The sequence below is a fragment of the Hemitrygon akajei genome, chromosome 6 (genome assembly GCF_048418815.1).
Source record: "Hemitrygon akajei chromosome 6, sHemAka1.3, whole genome shotgun sequence".
In the NCBI taxonomy this organism is placed as follows: Eukaryota; Metazoa; Chordata; class Chondrichthyes; order Myliobatiformes; family Dasyatidae; genus Hemitrygon; species Hemitrygon akajei.
The window spans coordinates 134,951,872-134,967,735 of NC_133129.1; the positions used below are offsets into that span (position 1 = coordinate 134,951,872).

Sequence of the window (15,864 nt, forward strand, 5' to 3'; positions counted from 1 at the left end):
TTACGTCACTTACATGGAGCGACTGGGAGCACAGAGATTGCTGTCGGAATAGACAAAGTCAACGGGAGCTTCGATTGGGTATTCAAAATAATTGAAGGGTTCCACACCAAACGAAAACTTTCCAGTGCAAATTAAGCATTTTGGAAATTAGATTTTAAATTCATAGTAAATCTATTTACCCGCTAGAATGAGTGGTTAAGTGGACTTAAGCGGTAATCGCTTGGACGTTCGCCCTGCGGGGCTCCCAGGGTTGGTTACCAGGAAGTGACGGATGTTCGCTGGAAGCGGTTGTTATGGTGAGGCAAGATGGCGAGAGGTGAGTGAGGTGGCTGCGGCTCTAGGATAACCTACTACCTGACTGTGTGAAGCTTTACTAAATCAGTACCAGTCACAGAAAAAAAAAATACGAAAGGAGCATTGTTATGAAATCTTACTATTTGAGGCTACCAGCTCACAAGCAATGTTTAGATACGCGTAGCTTTAGTGTGTGTGTGAAGCTAGACGAAATCTTTGTGGAACATTTTACTATTTACAGCAGCAGAGCTGATTCTTCGGCATGTTTCATCAGAGTTTATCCAAAAGTAATTAATAACAGCAGGGATAAAGGCTGCTGAAGGAATTCATCGGGTCAGACAGCATCGGTGGAGGAAAATGAACTCGATGTATTGCAAAAGACAGGTAGAACCAAGCAAGCAGAAATTGATCAATCCAGGTCGACTGTCCATTTCCCAGCTGAATATTCTGTCACTAGTGAAATGATCAATACCAGAATTACAACGAAATTAACTTGAAGTGAGGAAAGGCTAGAGATTATAAAGATGAGGGATATAAAATCAACGATGAGCTGTTACTTACCAAGAGTCTCTGTGATTCAGCAAGTGTGGAGACGATAAATAAAAGAGATGGTGAAGACAGGTAAATTAAATTTGAAACATCTTTGATTAGCAGAGGGTAGAACAGCAAGCATAGCTCAGGGTTCACCATAGTAGTCAAATAACTGGGAACAGAGGCATGAATAAGCATATGAACTGAGGCAAAAGTAGCAGTAAGTAATGTTATCTTGGTATGCTTAGTAGGGTACAAACATATCTTCATGGCCAAGATTGCAACTAGTTTGGACCAGCATCGTACAATTGACAGGAAGAGAAATGGCGGTAAAGGAATGAGGTTTGAAGCCAGTAGTTTAGATCAATCTAGTGTTAGGTAGGAAGAAGTTCCAACTACTGTATGAGATTATTGATCTCTGAGCCACTAAATAATGTGCAATAATGGCCTTCCCAACAGTGTCACGACCCAGAATGATACATGCACTAGCATAGTTAAAATAAAATTGGCAATTTAAAGACAGTGAGATGGTAAAATAAAACTGGATGCTACATGGGAAGGAATGTGCTCTGGAAGGTGTTCCCAGGGAGCAGCTTGTTGGTAACATGGGACGGCCAAGAGTAGGTACTTCAGCAATACCAGAAAAAATGTTAAACAGGAAGTGAGGTTATTGCAGGTACAGTTATAGGAGAGAGGCAAGTATGAAATCAGGCAAATGTGGTCCCACCAAACCAGCTAGCAGCCTTAATCAAAGATATTATGATCAACTGAATCAAAGGCTGCAGCCTGCCTGATTAAGATTTTGGTTATGACTTTAAGAGATGCAATGTTAGCAATGGCAGAAATCTATGTGGAAGTATTCAAAAATGATACTGTGAAAGAATAGCCTGGATTTAACAATTTGGATACAATGAGAACAGTACTGAAAATAACAGTTTCTAAAAAGTGTTGTCTTTTACAGGAAAACCACCTCCAATTGTATCCTTTTGCAACTTATAGAGTGTTTCTGATGTGCATGGAAAGGAATTGAGCATTAGAAGAACATTCTTCACTCCGAGATCCAGCTTCAAACACTTCCTCCTGCTGATTATGTAGTTTCTACATGGAATTAGGTTTGGCTATTTGAAACACAGATGATATGACCACAACTGGTCATGCTGAATTGACAGTCTCATTAAGAAGAGTCTAATTTTAATAGTTTGTTACAATTCTGAAACTTAAATTAACTAAAAGAGAGGCTTTGGTTAATAAAGATATTGTATGTGGTCTTTCCTTAAATTTTTCCAAAAGCTCGCTTTGACCCCTCTGGAAATCCTCCTAAACCTCAACAGCTGGTACTATGCAGCATACTTTGCGGCAGAAATTCTTCTTTTCATATATAAAAGTAGGTTCTGAATCTTGTGTAAATATTGTTAATTTGCTATCAGTATGTGATATGCATGCTTGTGGAATCATGTTTGTCACTTAAATTGATCACAAAAAGTAAATTGAGGGCAGAAGTATTCAGAATAAAACACAAGAGACTCTGCAGATTCTGGAAATCCAGAGTTGCACGCACAAAATGCTGGTCAGGCAGCATCTATAGAGAGAAATAAAGAGCCAACGTTTCAGGCTGTTATCCTTCATCAGCACTGGAAATGAAAGGTGAGAAAGCCAGAATAAGAAGGTGGAGGGGAAGGAATACAACTAGAAGGTGAGGTGATGGGTGAGGGGAAAGGTCGGTGAGAAGCTGGGTGGTGATAAGTGAAAAAAGTAAAGGGCTGAAGAAGGAGGAATCTGATAGGAGAGCGGACTGTAGGAGAAAAGGAAGTATGAGGGGTACTAGAGGGAGGTTATAGGCAGGTGAGAAGAGTATGGGTATGAAGGGAGCCAGAATGGGGAATGGAAAAACAGAGGTAATCAAGATGACCAAGAATGTTATTAAAGCATTTTTTTCTCGTCTTGAAATCGTTAGCTGTGATGGAGCTCATAAAACATGTTTTGGATATCTGGTATCAGATGTACCGCTGCCCTCCACCCCTAAAATGGACCAAAAAATAGCCTGTTCTCCAACTCATTCCAATATGCATTGCATCAGAAAACTTGTTCATAATGTATTCTTTGAACTCATCCCCCAAACTATTTTGTCAATTAGATTATTTATTGAGATAGAGCATGGAATAGGCCATTCGAGTAGTGCCACCCAGCAATCCGCCCCGATTTAACCCTAGCCTATCACAGGACAATTTACAATGATCAAATAACTTACCATCACTGGACAGTGGGAAGAAACCAGAGCACCCGGAGAAAGCCCACACAGTCACGGGGAGACAGACTAACTCCTAAAAGTGGATGATGAGTCATTGCCTTGAACAGATTGGAAGTTGCGTTCAAATTCAAGTTTAATTGTCATTCAGCCAACATCAATACTCATGAATACAGCCAAATGAAACAGCGTTACTCCGGGGCCAAGGTGAAAAACACAGTACCAAAGGTCATACATACACAGCAAGATAGGATCCTGGTTGGCACAATGCCTTACAGTACAGGTAAACCAGGGTCAATTCCTCCTGCTGCCTGTAAGGGGTTTGTACATTCTCTGTGTGACTGTGTGGGTTTCCTCCGGGTGCTCTGGTTTCCTCCCACAGTCCAAAGACATACCGGGGGTGGTAGATTAATTGGTCATTGTTAAGTGTCCTGTGATTTGGCTCAGATTAAATTGGGAGATTGCTGGGCAGCACAACTTGAAAGGCCGGAAGGGGCTATTCTGTAATGTATCTCAATAAATCAATCAATCAATCAATCAATAAATAAACAGCATAAGTCACATACAGCATATATGAGATAGCAGTAGAACACTGTCACACAAAAAATATAGTCCAAGATCCTGAGTCCATGGATGTTGCAGCAGTCTGCAAGTGAACATAATACAGCTTGTCTTCTGCCGAGTGAACACTGGGGGGCAGCACCAACTCCAGCACGGATGCCACCACACCCAGTTCTCCTGGTGGCTGTTATCTGGCAACACTGTGGCTTGAGGCCTACAACTGACACCACACAGCTCCCCCATCATCCACCAATAAACCAGTGAATCAGACTTGCAGTATTCCAGATTAACAATGTCTAACAGGGTCTGGCAATCACAAGAAAAGCTGCACATTTGGGAACATTTGTCCATACTGGATAACAGCTTGTTTAGTGACCTCTCCACCACTAATTCAAAAGAGTCCAGGTTGTAGCCAAGGACGAATCCAGCCTTTTTGATGAGTTTATTTAGTCTTTTTGCATCACCAGCACCGATGCTGCTGCCCCAACGTAAAGCTGCAAAGAAGACTACACTCACTACAACAAACTGGTAGAAGATCTCCACCATCCTGCTGCACAGTGGGATCTCAGCTTCCTTAGAAAATAGTCTGCTCATCCTCTTCTTGTAAACAGCCTTGGAATTGGTTTTCCTGTCAAGTCTGTTGTGAAGTTGAACACCAAGTATTTGTACTCCTCTATTACTGCAACAACTTCTTCAACAATGTATACAGGACTCGTCACAGTCCTATTCCTCCTAAAAATCAATCACCATCTCCCTGGTTTTGGCCACATTCAGGAGCAGGTGATTCCCCCTGCACCACTCCACAAACTTATCCACCATTCCTCTATACTCCGATTTCTGCCCATCTCTGATACACCCAACCACCACAGAGTCATCAGAGAATTTCTGCAATTGACAAGACTCAGATTTGTTCTGAAAGTCTGAGGTGTGCAGTGTGAACAGACCGTCCCAGAGACAAGACAGTCCTTTGTGGTTCTCCAGTACCACTCACCACCATCTCAGAGAGAACTACCCAGTCATACAAATTATATATATATATTATACAGAATATTGCCTTGGTCAATACTCTGTATTATTAATGGACAACTCTTACTTCTTCAGTCTTTCATTGTTTAGCTAATACTCTTCTCCCATGGCGAGTCCAGTCTTGACTTAAACAGGTGATATGCTGTTTCCATGCAAAACTCTGTTCTTGTCCAACTTGTAATGCTTTTCTGCTATCTATTATAGGCCTGCTCTTGCCTTACAACCCTGCAAACCTGGTTTTGGATCTAGTGATGCTGTTTTTGTACCTTGGGGTTGAAGTAATAAGGATATTTTTGGGTAAGTATTCTTAATTCTGAAATTTTGTGTACAGCTGAATCTTCGGGACATGCCATACCAATAAACAATCTGCTGGAGGAACTCAGTGGGACAAGCAGCATCTGTGGGGGTGGGGTGGGGGTTGATTTGTGTCTAAACCCTGCATCAGGATTGAGAGTGGAAAGGAGATAGCTACTGTAAAGAAGAGAGGGAAAACATGAGATGAATCAGAGATAATTGGTTGACCAAGGAGGAGTGAAGGATGATGTGCAGATTAAACTGGATGGGGGAGGGAAAAGGGTGGAGTTGGGACACAGTCAGATAGATAATAGATAGAGGCAGACAAAAAAAAACCTGAGGAGATAAATGGGGTAAGGGGAGGGTGATAAACAGGAACACAAAAGCTACAGTGCTGGAAGGTGATATTGGAACCATTAGGGAGAGGTGATGGGCAGAATGGAACAAGGATGAGGGAGGAAGAGGGTGATGAAAATGGGAAATGGAGGTGGCAGTGTGATATGAACAAAGGGACATAAGTGGGAGTACTGTATGAGAATCAGAAGAAGGGGGAGAGCACAGAGGTGGAGGATATGAATGTTTAGGATGTGTTTGGGTGCCAGTCAAGTTACTTTATCCTGGATGTTGTAAAGCTACATCATTGTTATTGGTCATAGGCTGAATATACTGCAAGGAAAAAGGCACATAAATATGAAGAGAATGGAAGGATATAGACTAAATACAAAAATAATGTATGTTTAATTAAGTGTTGTTAGCTTAATTAGTTTGGCACAACATAGTGGGCCAAAGCACCTGTGCCTGTGCTGCACTATTCTATGTTCTACGAGTGACTCATCATCTCTCAACCCAAGTTTTCCCACCATCTGCAACATCACACTAGAATAGTCTCCACTTATCCGGGTAAGTACAGCTCCAATAACATCACAAGAAGATGTAAGATTCCTCCATCCCATGAAGCCTAAAATCTCTGTGATTGAGCCAGTGTAAAATTCTGCTAGAAAACATACCTTCATTTTGAATTATAGAAATGGACATCATATGGTGGCAAGAAACTGTAGGAACTGACTTGAAATGTAACTGACAGAAGATCAGGATGCTGTGTTGAGAGAAGTAAAAAGTGGTGAGCAATTAAATTAAGTGAAGGATCCAAAATATTGGGAAGAGGTGGGGACCATTCAAAAAGGTAGAGGGACATGGAGAAAATTCCATATGTTGATCTCTTGGAAACAGAGTTACTGGAGAATGCAGGTATATAGGAAGTAAGCTGAGTGGGACAAAATTGTGACTATTAGGTACCCATGGATCAGGCAAGGACAGGATCAGATTTTGCCATGATGCCTTTGATTCAACAGACGAAAAACAGTCTTCTAGGATCACAAGGGAAAAATGCTATTTGGGTGAAGTATCAGAGGCCAGAAGTGTGGCTACAACTAGCCACCCTTTTCTGGTGTGTAGAGCTGAATGTAAGATATGTTCAATCTAACGGTATTTTTAATTTTGTATTAGGTTCCAAGGGTAATCTGTCCCAACGTAAGGTGCCTCTCACTATTAGTCTGGCGCTTCTTGGGCCATCTACAATTATGGCAATTTATTATATGCTACTTCAGACCTATGTTCTAAGGCTGGAAGTTACCATCAATGCAATATTACTGGTGTTTTACTTCTTTGAATTGGTTCTGTGCTGCGTGGGCTTAATGAGCTTCTCAAGGTGAGGAGAGCAATTTATCTATAGATTCTTAGATGATTGTCATTATTAAATGTTTGTACATATTTTTGTAAGTACTGTGAACAGACATTTTTATACCTTCCCTACATTTTAGGTTACCTAACTTTGGTCATCTTTTGGTAACTGAATTAAGTGCCAATATGATGGGTGACAAGGCTGCGCCCAATTCTCTTCTTGCACATTTCTCCATTAAGGATTAATAGATAGTGAAGAAGAGGAATACAGATCAAACTGGAGTTCCTTTGCTATACAGTGTACTTTGTCACTTAATGGAGAAATGTGAAATCCAATTGAGATAACTGAGCCTGTCACGAAGCAGAATAGGATACAGAATTTGCTGGTCTGTGTAGTCATATGCTACATTGTATTGTACATGCTACATTATATTGTCCACTACCTATTAAATGCTCCCAATGGCATGTGTCTCAGACAGCTTCTGACAACCAATTCCAGCTTCTGATCTTTACATGTGGTTTAGTCACGGAACCACTTCTACTCATAGGAGAAGGGACAAAGGCAGGTTACTGCTGCCTTAAAGCCTTCGGGCAAATGGGGCTTCTCAGCCATGGATGGCCACTCATCTAGGAGGAAAACTGATCTCAAACCTCTGTTGCCTTGTGGCTATACCCACTCATGTGGAAAGCTTCAGGAGTAAACCCTGAGGAAAAATCCAGACAGGCCTATATGGAATTCAATACTGACTGGCAACTCCTGCAACACTGCTGGAGCCAAACTGTATCAGGCTCTGCCGTTCCTTTCAACTCATCAGCTACATGGAGGGGGAGCCTGCTGATTGGGCAGTAGCTTGCTCTCCATATCATACGGCCTGGCTTGCGTATCACATAGACAGCCAGGAAGCAACATCCATGGTTAACCTCGACTAATGATGGGCCTTATTATATTGTACATCCAGCTGTCAAGTAAACTAGGCTTTTCTTTAATTAGAGAAAATCCAATAAGAACAGGCTACAGTTCTAGTTAAAAAGAAATCAAGAAGGAAGTGTATGTCAAATAGTGATCAACACCGTTATTTGGCAAAGAGCACTTGTGCTTCTACAGCTATTATGTTGTAAAGGAGTTAATGCATGTTATTATTAGTTCCTAAGCAGATTGAGATGATGAGGGAATTTTATAATGAAAATGCAAGGAAAAGGTAGAAAAGAAACTAAAGTAATTTTGATGCTTTAAAGAACTGTATGTAGTGTGTGTGAGAGAGGAACATCATCTTTCAGCCACACTGTTCCATTAGAATATGTAGCAGAGTAACAGCAAGAAAGTGTGATTACACTGTGGGAATTGTACATTGGAAAGAAAAAAGGTCATCAGACTCATTAAGTTTGTGTATACATTGTAAGCACCACTACTCCCCTGTTACTGCTATTTGAGTTACAGAAATTTGCCCTTGCCTAATTCACAAATCACTGCCCAAAAGTTGAGATATGGAATATATTCATGCTCTCAGAATTTATGTGATGTAAAATTGTAAATGATTCAACACAATTTTTTTCCAACTTGCATACCATGACATAGGCATATTTGATGTGACTTTGCATAATAACCATGCCCCCTCCCCTGCCTCAGCGTGGGGTTGCCTGTATTTCCTAAAGTGAAAAAACAAAAAACATAACATAACAATTCACGCTCAATTGTTTGTTATTCAATCAAGCAGGTTCCAGGATACAATTGCCCTAATGACTCACAATCCACACCAAGAACTTACCTGTATACCTTGTTCCACAGAAAAGCCGTGATCATACTTAATGATAGGATAAATTTCAGGTGGCCAACTCTTCTTATTTCCTTGTGTCCTTTTGTACTTGAAAATTTTTTCTTCTTCTGGGCAATGACTGAGAATCTTATTCACCTATGTGTTTATTAAGTTACTACCTTAAAGTACAATCAGTCAATGTTAAATATTAATTCCTATTAATGAATAATGTACTTAAATAATATTCCCAATATTTTACTTTATTTTCAGTGCAATCATTGCCGATTGAAAATTTGAAGGGAACATTCCTTTGGATGATGAACATCTATGCCAGCCTATGCATATTTGTAATACACTTTATAGTATTTTTATAAGTAGATTTCTTAAGGATAATGTTTTCAATGTTTGATAGTTATATTTTTAGTAATGCATTTTTACAAAAGTTTGTGTAAATATTTGCTTTTTATTTTGGTTCTCTTATCTCAATAGTAGTGTCACACCATGGGTTTTGGTGAGGGTCGCTTGCCCTTATGAAGGTGTGGACTTTAAAAATCAGACGCAGGTCACAATAGCACATTCAGTGTAGATGTGTTTATGGTGTGCCAGAGGTGAAAAACTTATAGGATAAAGTGCAAAAGTATTTACAGTACAAAAAATAGCAAGATGACAAAAAGAGAAGATGAAAATATATATCATCAGATCTTTAGGACCAACTCCAAAGCATCAGACTGAAGTAATTCACTTGCCCTCTACCCTCTCTCCTCTCCCTTCTCCCCACTCCCACCAAAATGAGCTTGTAAGTAAGGATCTCCTTACCCTACGAGAAAAGGGATAGTCCATTCTTTGGAATGCAGAGTGAGTTGTTAAAATGAGCCTGAACAATTATATAAAAACGAACACAGGAATACATGTCCTTCTTCACAATTACAAATGTCCACATATACATTCATCACAATAAGATCACAATGAGATTGTGCACCACGAGCTATCAATAACTAACCATTTTCCAGGTATCAGCTTTTTCCTCATCCCCCAAAATGAATTCTTCCACTGAGCCAACTCAGAGCATATGTCTCCACAAACAGGCACTTTTTTAAGACACCCCTTATCAGTCCGGTCCCCTCCTTGAAACTGGAAGCAATGAAAAAACAGGACACGCTAAGGAATGCCACTGTCCTAGAGTCTGTAAGTACGAAAAAAATGTCCATGCTGCGCATTAGCCTAGTGTGTGAACCCAATAAGCATAACATCAGCACTGTCAGACAAGGATAATAAGAATTATTGGGTGGGGGAGGAGGAAGAAATTACTAGTGGCAGACCTGCTCTGTCACAAGTAGAAAGATGTTTTTATCTAACAGGGGCATTCTTAAGCCAAACCAATTGGATGTATGAGACATCTTTCTCTCTCTGCTGGCTTCGTTCAACTTGTACATTAATGTAATAATTACTTAAATAATTTTTAATTCTGCTCATTTATTCTATTTTGTCTCATGCATCCTGAAAAATACTGCAAATATAGCCAAAAAATTTGACCTCTGTTATGAGCCTGATAGTGACTATGAAATATACCAAGCTGAAGATGTCAAATTCAGAAGGCATCAAAATCTAATCTGATTTGGTCCATGGCATTTACTCCATTCTGTGGTTTCTCAAGTTGGTATGGAAGCTGCTGCAACCCTGGATGATTTTCAGTTCAATCACCTGAGGCTGTTCTCTTCAACAAGGAGATCAGTGAAACCAGCTCAGCCAGAGATCAACAGTTCTTGATATCTATAGTTACGTTTCATTTCATGCAATGTATTCAATCAAATATATTTTATATAACACACATGGATCTTTCCTAACAAAGTTTGTGAAGACTGGGAGGTTAGGACTTCCAATGGTATTTCACTGCTAAAGGAATATTTCTGCTCCTTTGTCTAGCCCTTTTCGAAGAGCTGATTCATAATAAGTAACTTTGCACCTTTCTGGGGCTCTTTATTCTATTCTAAATCAGAGCAAATAGTCTTTGAATAATCTGTGCTACTGAATGTTGGTTAAATCACTAAATTTGCACAGTGCTAACCCCACACTAGTTCGGATGTTGAAACTGTACCTCGGGTGCCAGTAATTACACACACAGTATATTTTAGCAACAGAATCAGAATTGGGTTTATTATCATTGGCAAAAGCCATGAAAGGTGTTGTTTTGTGGCAGCAGTACAGTGGGATACAAAATAAAATGACCAAGTTACAATAAAAGATAAAATAAATGAATGGTGCAAAAGAGGAAAAGTAATGTAGTGTTCATGGATTCATAGACCATTTTGATATCTGCTGGCAGAGGGGAAGAAGCTGTTCCCAAAACACTCAGTGTTCATCTTCAGGTTTGGTAACTCTTTCTGATGGTAGTCATGAAAAAGAGATCATGTTCAGGATGGTCCCTAATGATGAATGCTGCCTAATTGAGGCATTGACTTTTGAAGATCTCCTTGATGATGGGGAGGTTTGTGCTGAGTCAACAACCACCTGCAGCTTCTTTCAATCGGTGCAATGGAGCCTCCAAACCAGGCCAGTGGTGCAACCAGTCAGAGTGCTTTCCCAGGTACATTGCTAGAAATTTGCTAGTTTCTGGTGACCTATCAAAATATAGCTGCTTGCGTCCTTTCTTCATGATTGTATCAATATGTTTTGCCCATGATCCTCTGAGATCTGATGCCAAGACACTTGAAGCTGCTCACCTTTTCCACTGCTGACATCTGAATGAGGACTGGTGTGTGTTTTCCTGATTTCACGTTCCTAAAGTCTACAATTAGTTCCTTGGTCTTGATGTTGTGTGCAAGGTTGTTGCTGTGATGCCATTTAATCAGCTGATCGATCGCATTCCTCTACACTTCCTATCACCTTCTAGCCAATGACAGTGGTGTCAATGGCAAATTTATTCTGTAGTTGGTGTTTGAGCTGTGCCTAACCACACATACATGAGTGTAGAAGAGTAGAGCAGTTGGCTAGCATGCATTTTGTTTTAACAATAATTTTAATTATTTTAACAGTTAAATATCAATCAACAATGTAATACCGGTAAAAATCCATCTTGTTTTACATCTATATGAAGTAGCCCAATTACAGTTTTGAAAGTTGTGTGTCCTTTGCTTTCAAAGTACAATGAGCATTTTGAAAATGATCACCCCACACAATCTAAACCACAAAGACTGTATAAACTAGAAACTAAAATACTTCTTCATAAAGAAAGTTATGGCAATACAGCATCAGTTCAAGAAAAGTAGCAAGAATCTGGATCAAAATCTTTAATTTTTCTATTTCAAACACTTGTTAAGATATGGAGTTAGGATTCTAACCTGAGTCCTTCCATTGATCTGATGTTATCTGGTTACAAATATATAATAAGACTTTATTTGAATAAATTTAGTGCAAACTTCTGAGCATTATCAGTTGGATTGCCATCTATAGCTTGTGAGGCACACTGAGCCAACTGGAGCACAACCTAATGTTGTTGCTCCTCTTCTTTCATTAGGTCCTTCTACTGGTATTTTTTTAACAAGTCCTCACATACATGCTAATAACAGATTCACCATCAAATCTGCATACAGCTCTGTATCTTACACTGCCAGACTGTTTGTTTCAAATTTGTGCCGCTATTAAATTGCCTTCTGAGATAATTTTAACACCTTCCTTGCATTTTTCTAAATTTATGTTCCACTTGTAACATGTTTCCCTATGAAGATTTAGTTTAATTTCCAATCTTACTGGAAATAAAATGTGTTCTAGCAAGTTTTTGGACAGGTTCTTGTATCACAGACGGTTCAAAAAAATGAAAAGTCATAGGTTCAAGGGAGAGTATCAAATTGGACTGACTGGCTCAGTAGCAGGCAGCAAAGGTAAATGAATATTAGGCTTGTTTTGTGACTGGAAGTCTGTTTTTAATGGACTCTGGTACACTATCCCTTGCTATTTAAAATAAATATTTATAATGTTGCCCTAAATCTGGGGGTATGATCAGAGTTTACAGACAATACAAAAATTGGCATTATGGTTGACAATAAGGAGAACAGTTTAAATTGAAGGAAGACTCTAATGACCTGATTAAGTTAATCGGAAGTAGAAATGGAATTTTGCCCAGAGAAAAAATGTAAGGCATTGCATTTGGGGAAGTTACTCTATCCAAGGATAGTTTTCAGATGACAACTGGGGCAATTGTGTACTCCTTCTGAGGCAACTGTATACTCCTGAGGAAGTAGTAGATCAGAGAAATTTCCAGTGTTCCTGGTGACTACACCTTTGAGTAGTATGTCCAGCTGTAGCTCCTGACTGACTACATTGAGCAGGTGGAGCTGCAGTTAGACTTGAACCAGTGTTCATTAGGGAATCAGAGATAGAGAAGGTCAGTATCATATCAGAGAATCTGTTCTGAGACCAGCACATTAAGTACCATCACAAAGAAGGCACGACACACCACTAATTTTGAAGTTTGTGTAGATTCAGCCATGTCACTTAAAACTGGCAAACTTCCATAGATGCACAGTGGAGAGTATCCTAACTGGTTGCATCATGGCCTAGTACGGAAACACCAATGCCCAGGAACAGAAAGACCTACAGAAACTGGTGGATACACCCAATCCATCATAGGTAAAGCCCTCCCCAACACTGAGCATATCTATAAGGAGTGCTACCACAAAAATGCAGCATCCATCATTAATGATTCCCACCATCAAGGCCATCCTCTTCACACTACTACTATCAAGCCAGGAGCCTTTGGTCCTACACCAACTGGTTCAGAATCAGTTATAACCCTACAACCATCAGGCTTCTGAACCAGCATGGATAGCTTCACTCACCACAACTCTGAACTGATTCCACAACCTACAGACTCACTTTCAAGGACTCAACAATTCAGGGTCTCAGTATTATCTATTTTTCTTTTGCACAATGGCTGTTTCAGTCTTTGTTTATGTATAGTTTTTTCATAAATTCTATTATATTTCTTTTTCCTGTAAATGCCTGCAAGAAAATGAATCTCAAGGTAGTATATTGTAACATATGTACTTTAATAATAAATTTATTTATTTTTGACTTTGACTGTGATGTTGACAGCATCATAGAGAGGAGCCAGATCTGCTGTATAATGACTCTAATGCACAGCACAGGAAGCTGGAGACAGCAGAATTGCAGTGATAGAAAGCTCTAATTAGGGGACAGACAGGAGGTTCTGTTACTGCAAGTAAGACTCCAAGATGGTGCATTACTTCCAGAATGGCAGGGTCAAGAATGTTCTGAAGGCTTGTAGGACATTCTCAAGGGAAGGTGAGCAACCACAGGTCATGATGCATAATGGTATCAATGATGTAGGCTGGAAAGGTCCTGCAGAGTGACTGTTCATCCCACATGTTAGTGAGGGTAGGACCAGGAGAATGTTTCTCATGGAAGTGTGGCTGAGGAACTAGTGCAGGATATACAAAATGCTGGAGGGACTCAGCAGGTCAGGCAGCATCTATGGAATTAATAAACAGTCAACATTTCTGGACAAAATCCTCATCAGGACTGGAAAGGAAAGGGGAAGAAGCCAGAATAATAGGAGATGAGAAATTCAGGTTCTTGGATCTTTGGGATTTCTTCAGGGACACTAGTGATGTGTACAAACAAAATGTGTTTCCACTTGAATTGGAGATGGATCAATATCCTGGCAAAGAGATTTGCTAGAACTACTTGGGAGGGTTAAACTAATCTGACAGAGGGTGGGATATAAAGGTGTAGTATGGCAGATGAGAACAGAAGTTAACACAAGTCATTTCAGTAGGCAAGACAGGCAGGGGCAGGCCAAGGAGCAAGGAAGATCTGATACACTAACCTGTATTTATTTTAATGAAAGAAATCTGACTAGTAAAGTAAGATGAACTCAAGATATAGGTGGGCATACAGGAGTAGGATTTTATAGCTATTACAGAAATAAAGTCATAGGGCACTAAAACACTGAAACAGGCCCTTTGTCCCATCCAGTCCATGCTGAACTGATATTTTGCCTCATTCCATTGAAGCACACCTGGATGTAGCCCTCCATACCCCCTTCCGTTTATGTATTTATCCATACTTCCCTTAAATGTTGCATCAATCCACCATCCTCCAGTTCCACTGGCAGCTTGTTCCATACTCTCCCACCCTCTGACCAGAGATGTTTCCCTTCAGGTTCCCCTTAAATGTTTCATGTTTCACTCTTAGTCTGTGACCTCTAGTTCTAGTCTCACCCAACCTCAGTGGGAAAAGCCTGCTTGCATTTACCCTGTCTATATCCATCAACATTTTGTATCTCCTCATTCTCCTATACTCCAGAGAATAAAGCCCTAACCTTTCCCTCTAACTTAGATCCTCCAGTCCCTGCAACATCCTTGTAAATTTTCTCTGTACTCTTTCAATGTAATTGATATCTTTCCTATAGGTGGGTGACAGATCTGCACACAATACTGCAAATTTGGCCTCACCGATGTCTTAGACAATTTCAACATAACATCCCAACTCCTGTACTCAATGGTCTGATTTATGAAGGCCAATGTGTCAGAAGCTCCCTTTATGACACTACCTACCTATGACACCACTTTCAAGGAATTATGTATCTGTATTCCTAGATCCCTTAGCTCTACCACACTCTTCAGTGTCCTACTGTTCACTGTATAAGTTCTACCCTGGTTTGTTCCCCCAAACTGCAACACTCACACTTGCCTGCATTAAATTCCATCTGCAATTTTTCATCCCATTTTTCCAGCTGGGTCCAGATCCCGCTGCAGGTTTTCATAGCCTTCCTCGCCATCTAAGGTCCCCATTCTTGGTGTCATTTGCAAATTTTCTGATCCAGTTTACCACATTATCATCTAGATAATTGAACATTGACAAACAATAAATAGCACTGATCCCTGAGGTACGCGACTAGTTATAGACCTCCAGTCAGAGAGGCAACCATCTACTACCACCCTCTGGCTTCTCCAGCAAAGCCAGTATTTAATCCAGTTTAATGTGAGGCAGAATGACAATTTAACACCCCAGGATACACGTGTATAGACATGAAAGAGGAAGAGGTAAGAGATGAGGGAATTGCACTTTTGATTTGGAGGAATATCATGCCAGTACTTGGAGAGAATATTCCTTGAGCATCATCCATTGGGGCTATATGGGTGAAGCTTAAAAATAAGAAGTGGATGATCACTTTTATGGGATTGTACTGTAGACCACCCCTCCCCCCCACCAATAGTTAGTTTTAAGAATGATAGGGTTGTGACAGCAGGTGATTAAGATCTCCCAAATATTGACAGGGACTGCCATATTACCAAGACATTAGATGCAGTTTCTGTTATTAGCTAATATATGTAAAAACAAGGAGGTTATTCCAGAGCTTAATATAACACTAGAAAAACCACAGATTGAAGTTCTCATTACTACATTACATAAAAATAAATACACTTAACTGGGTGCAGAGGAGATTTATTGGGATGT

The 15,864-nt window shown here is 40.0% G+C and overlaps 1 protein-coding gene across 1 annotated transcript; it reads left to right on the forward strand.

The window, feature by feature from the left end:
• The first annotated feature begins 260 nt into the window (after window positions 1-260).
• On the forward strand, window positions 261-12,050 carry LOC140729507 (transmembrane protein 216-like). Its single transcript, XM_073049303.1, has 6 exons — window positions 261-316; window positions 1,787-1,803; window positions 2,116-2,209; window positions 4,862-4,954; window positions 6,458-6,659; window positions 8,656-12,050. The coding sequence occupies exons 1-6, from the start codon at window positions 307-309 to the stop codon at window positions 8,672-8,674; spliced, it is 435 nt and encodes a 144-aa protein (XP_072905404.1). The 5' UTR covers window positions 261-306; the 3' UTR covers window positions 8,675-12,050.
• The last annotated feature ends 3,814 nt before the right edge of the window (window positions 12,051-15,864 follow it).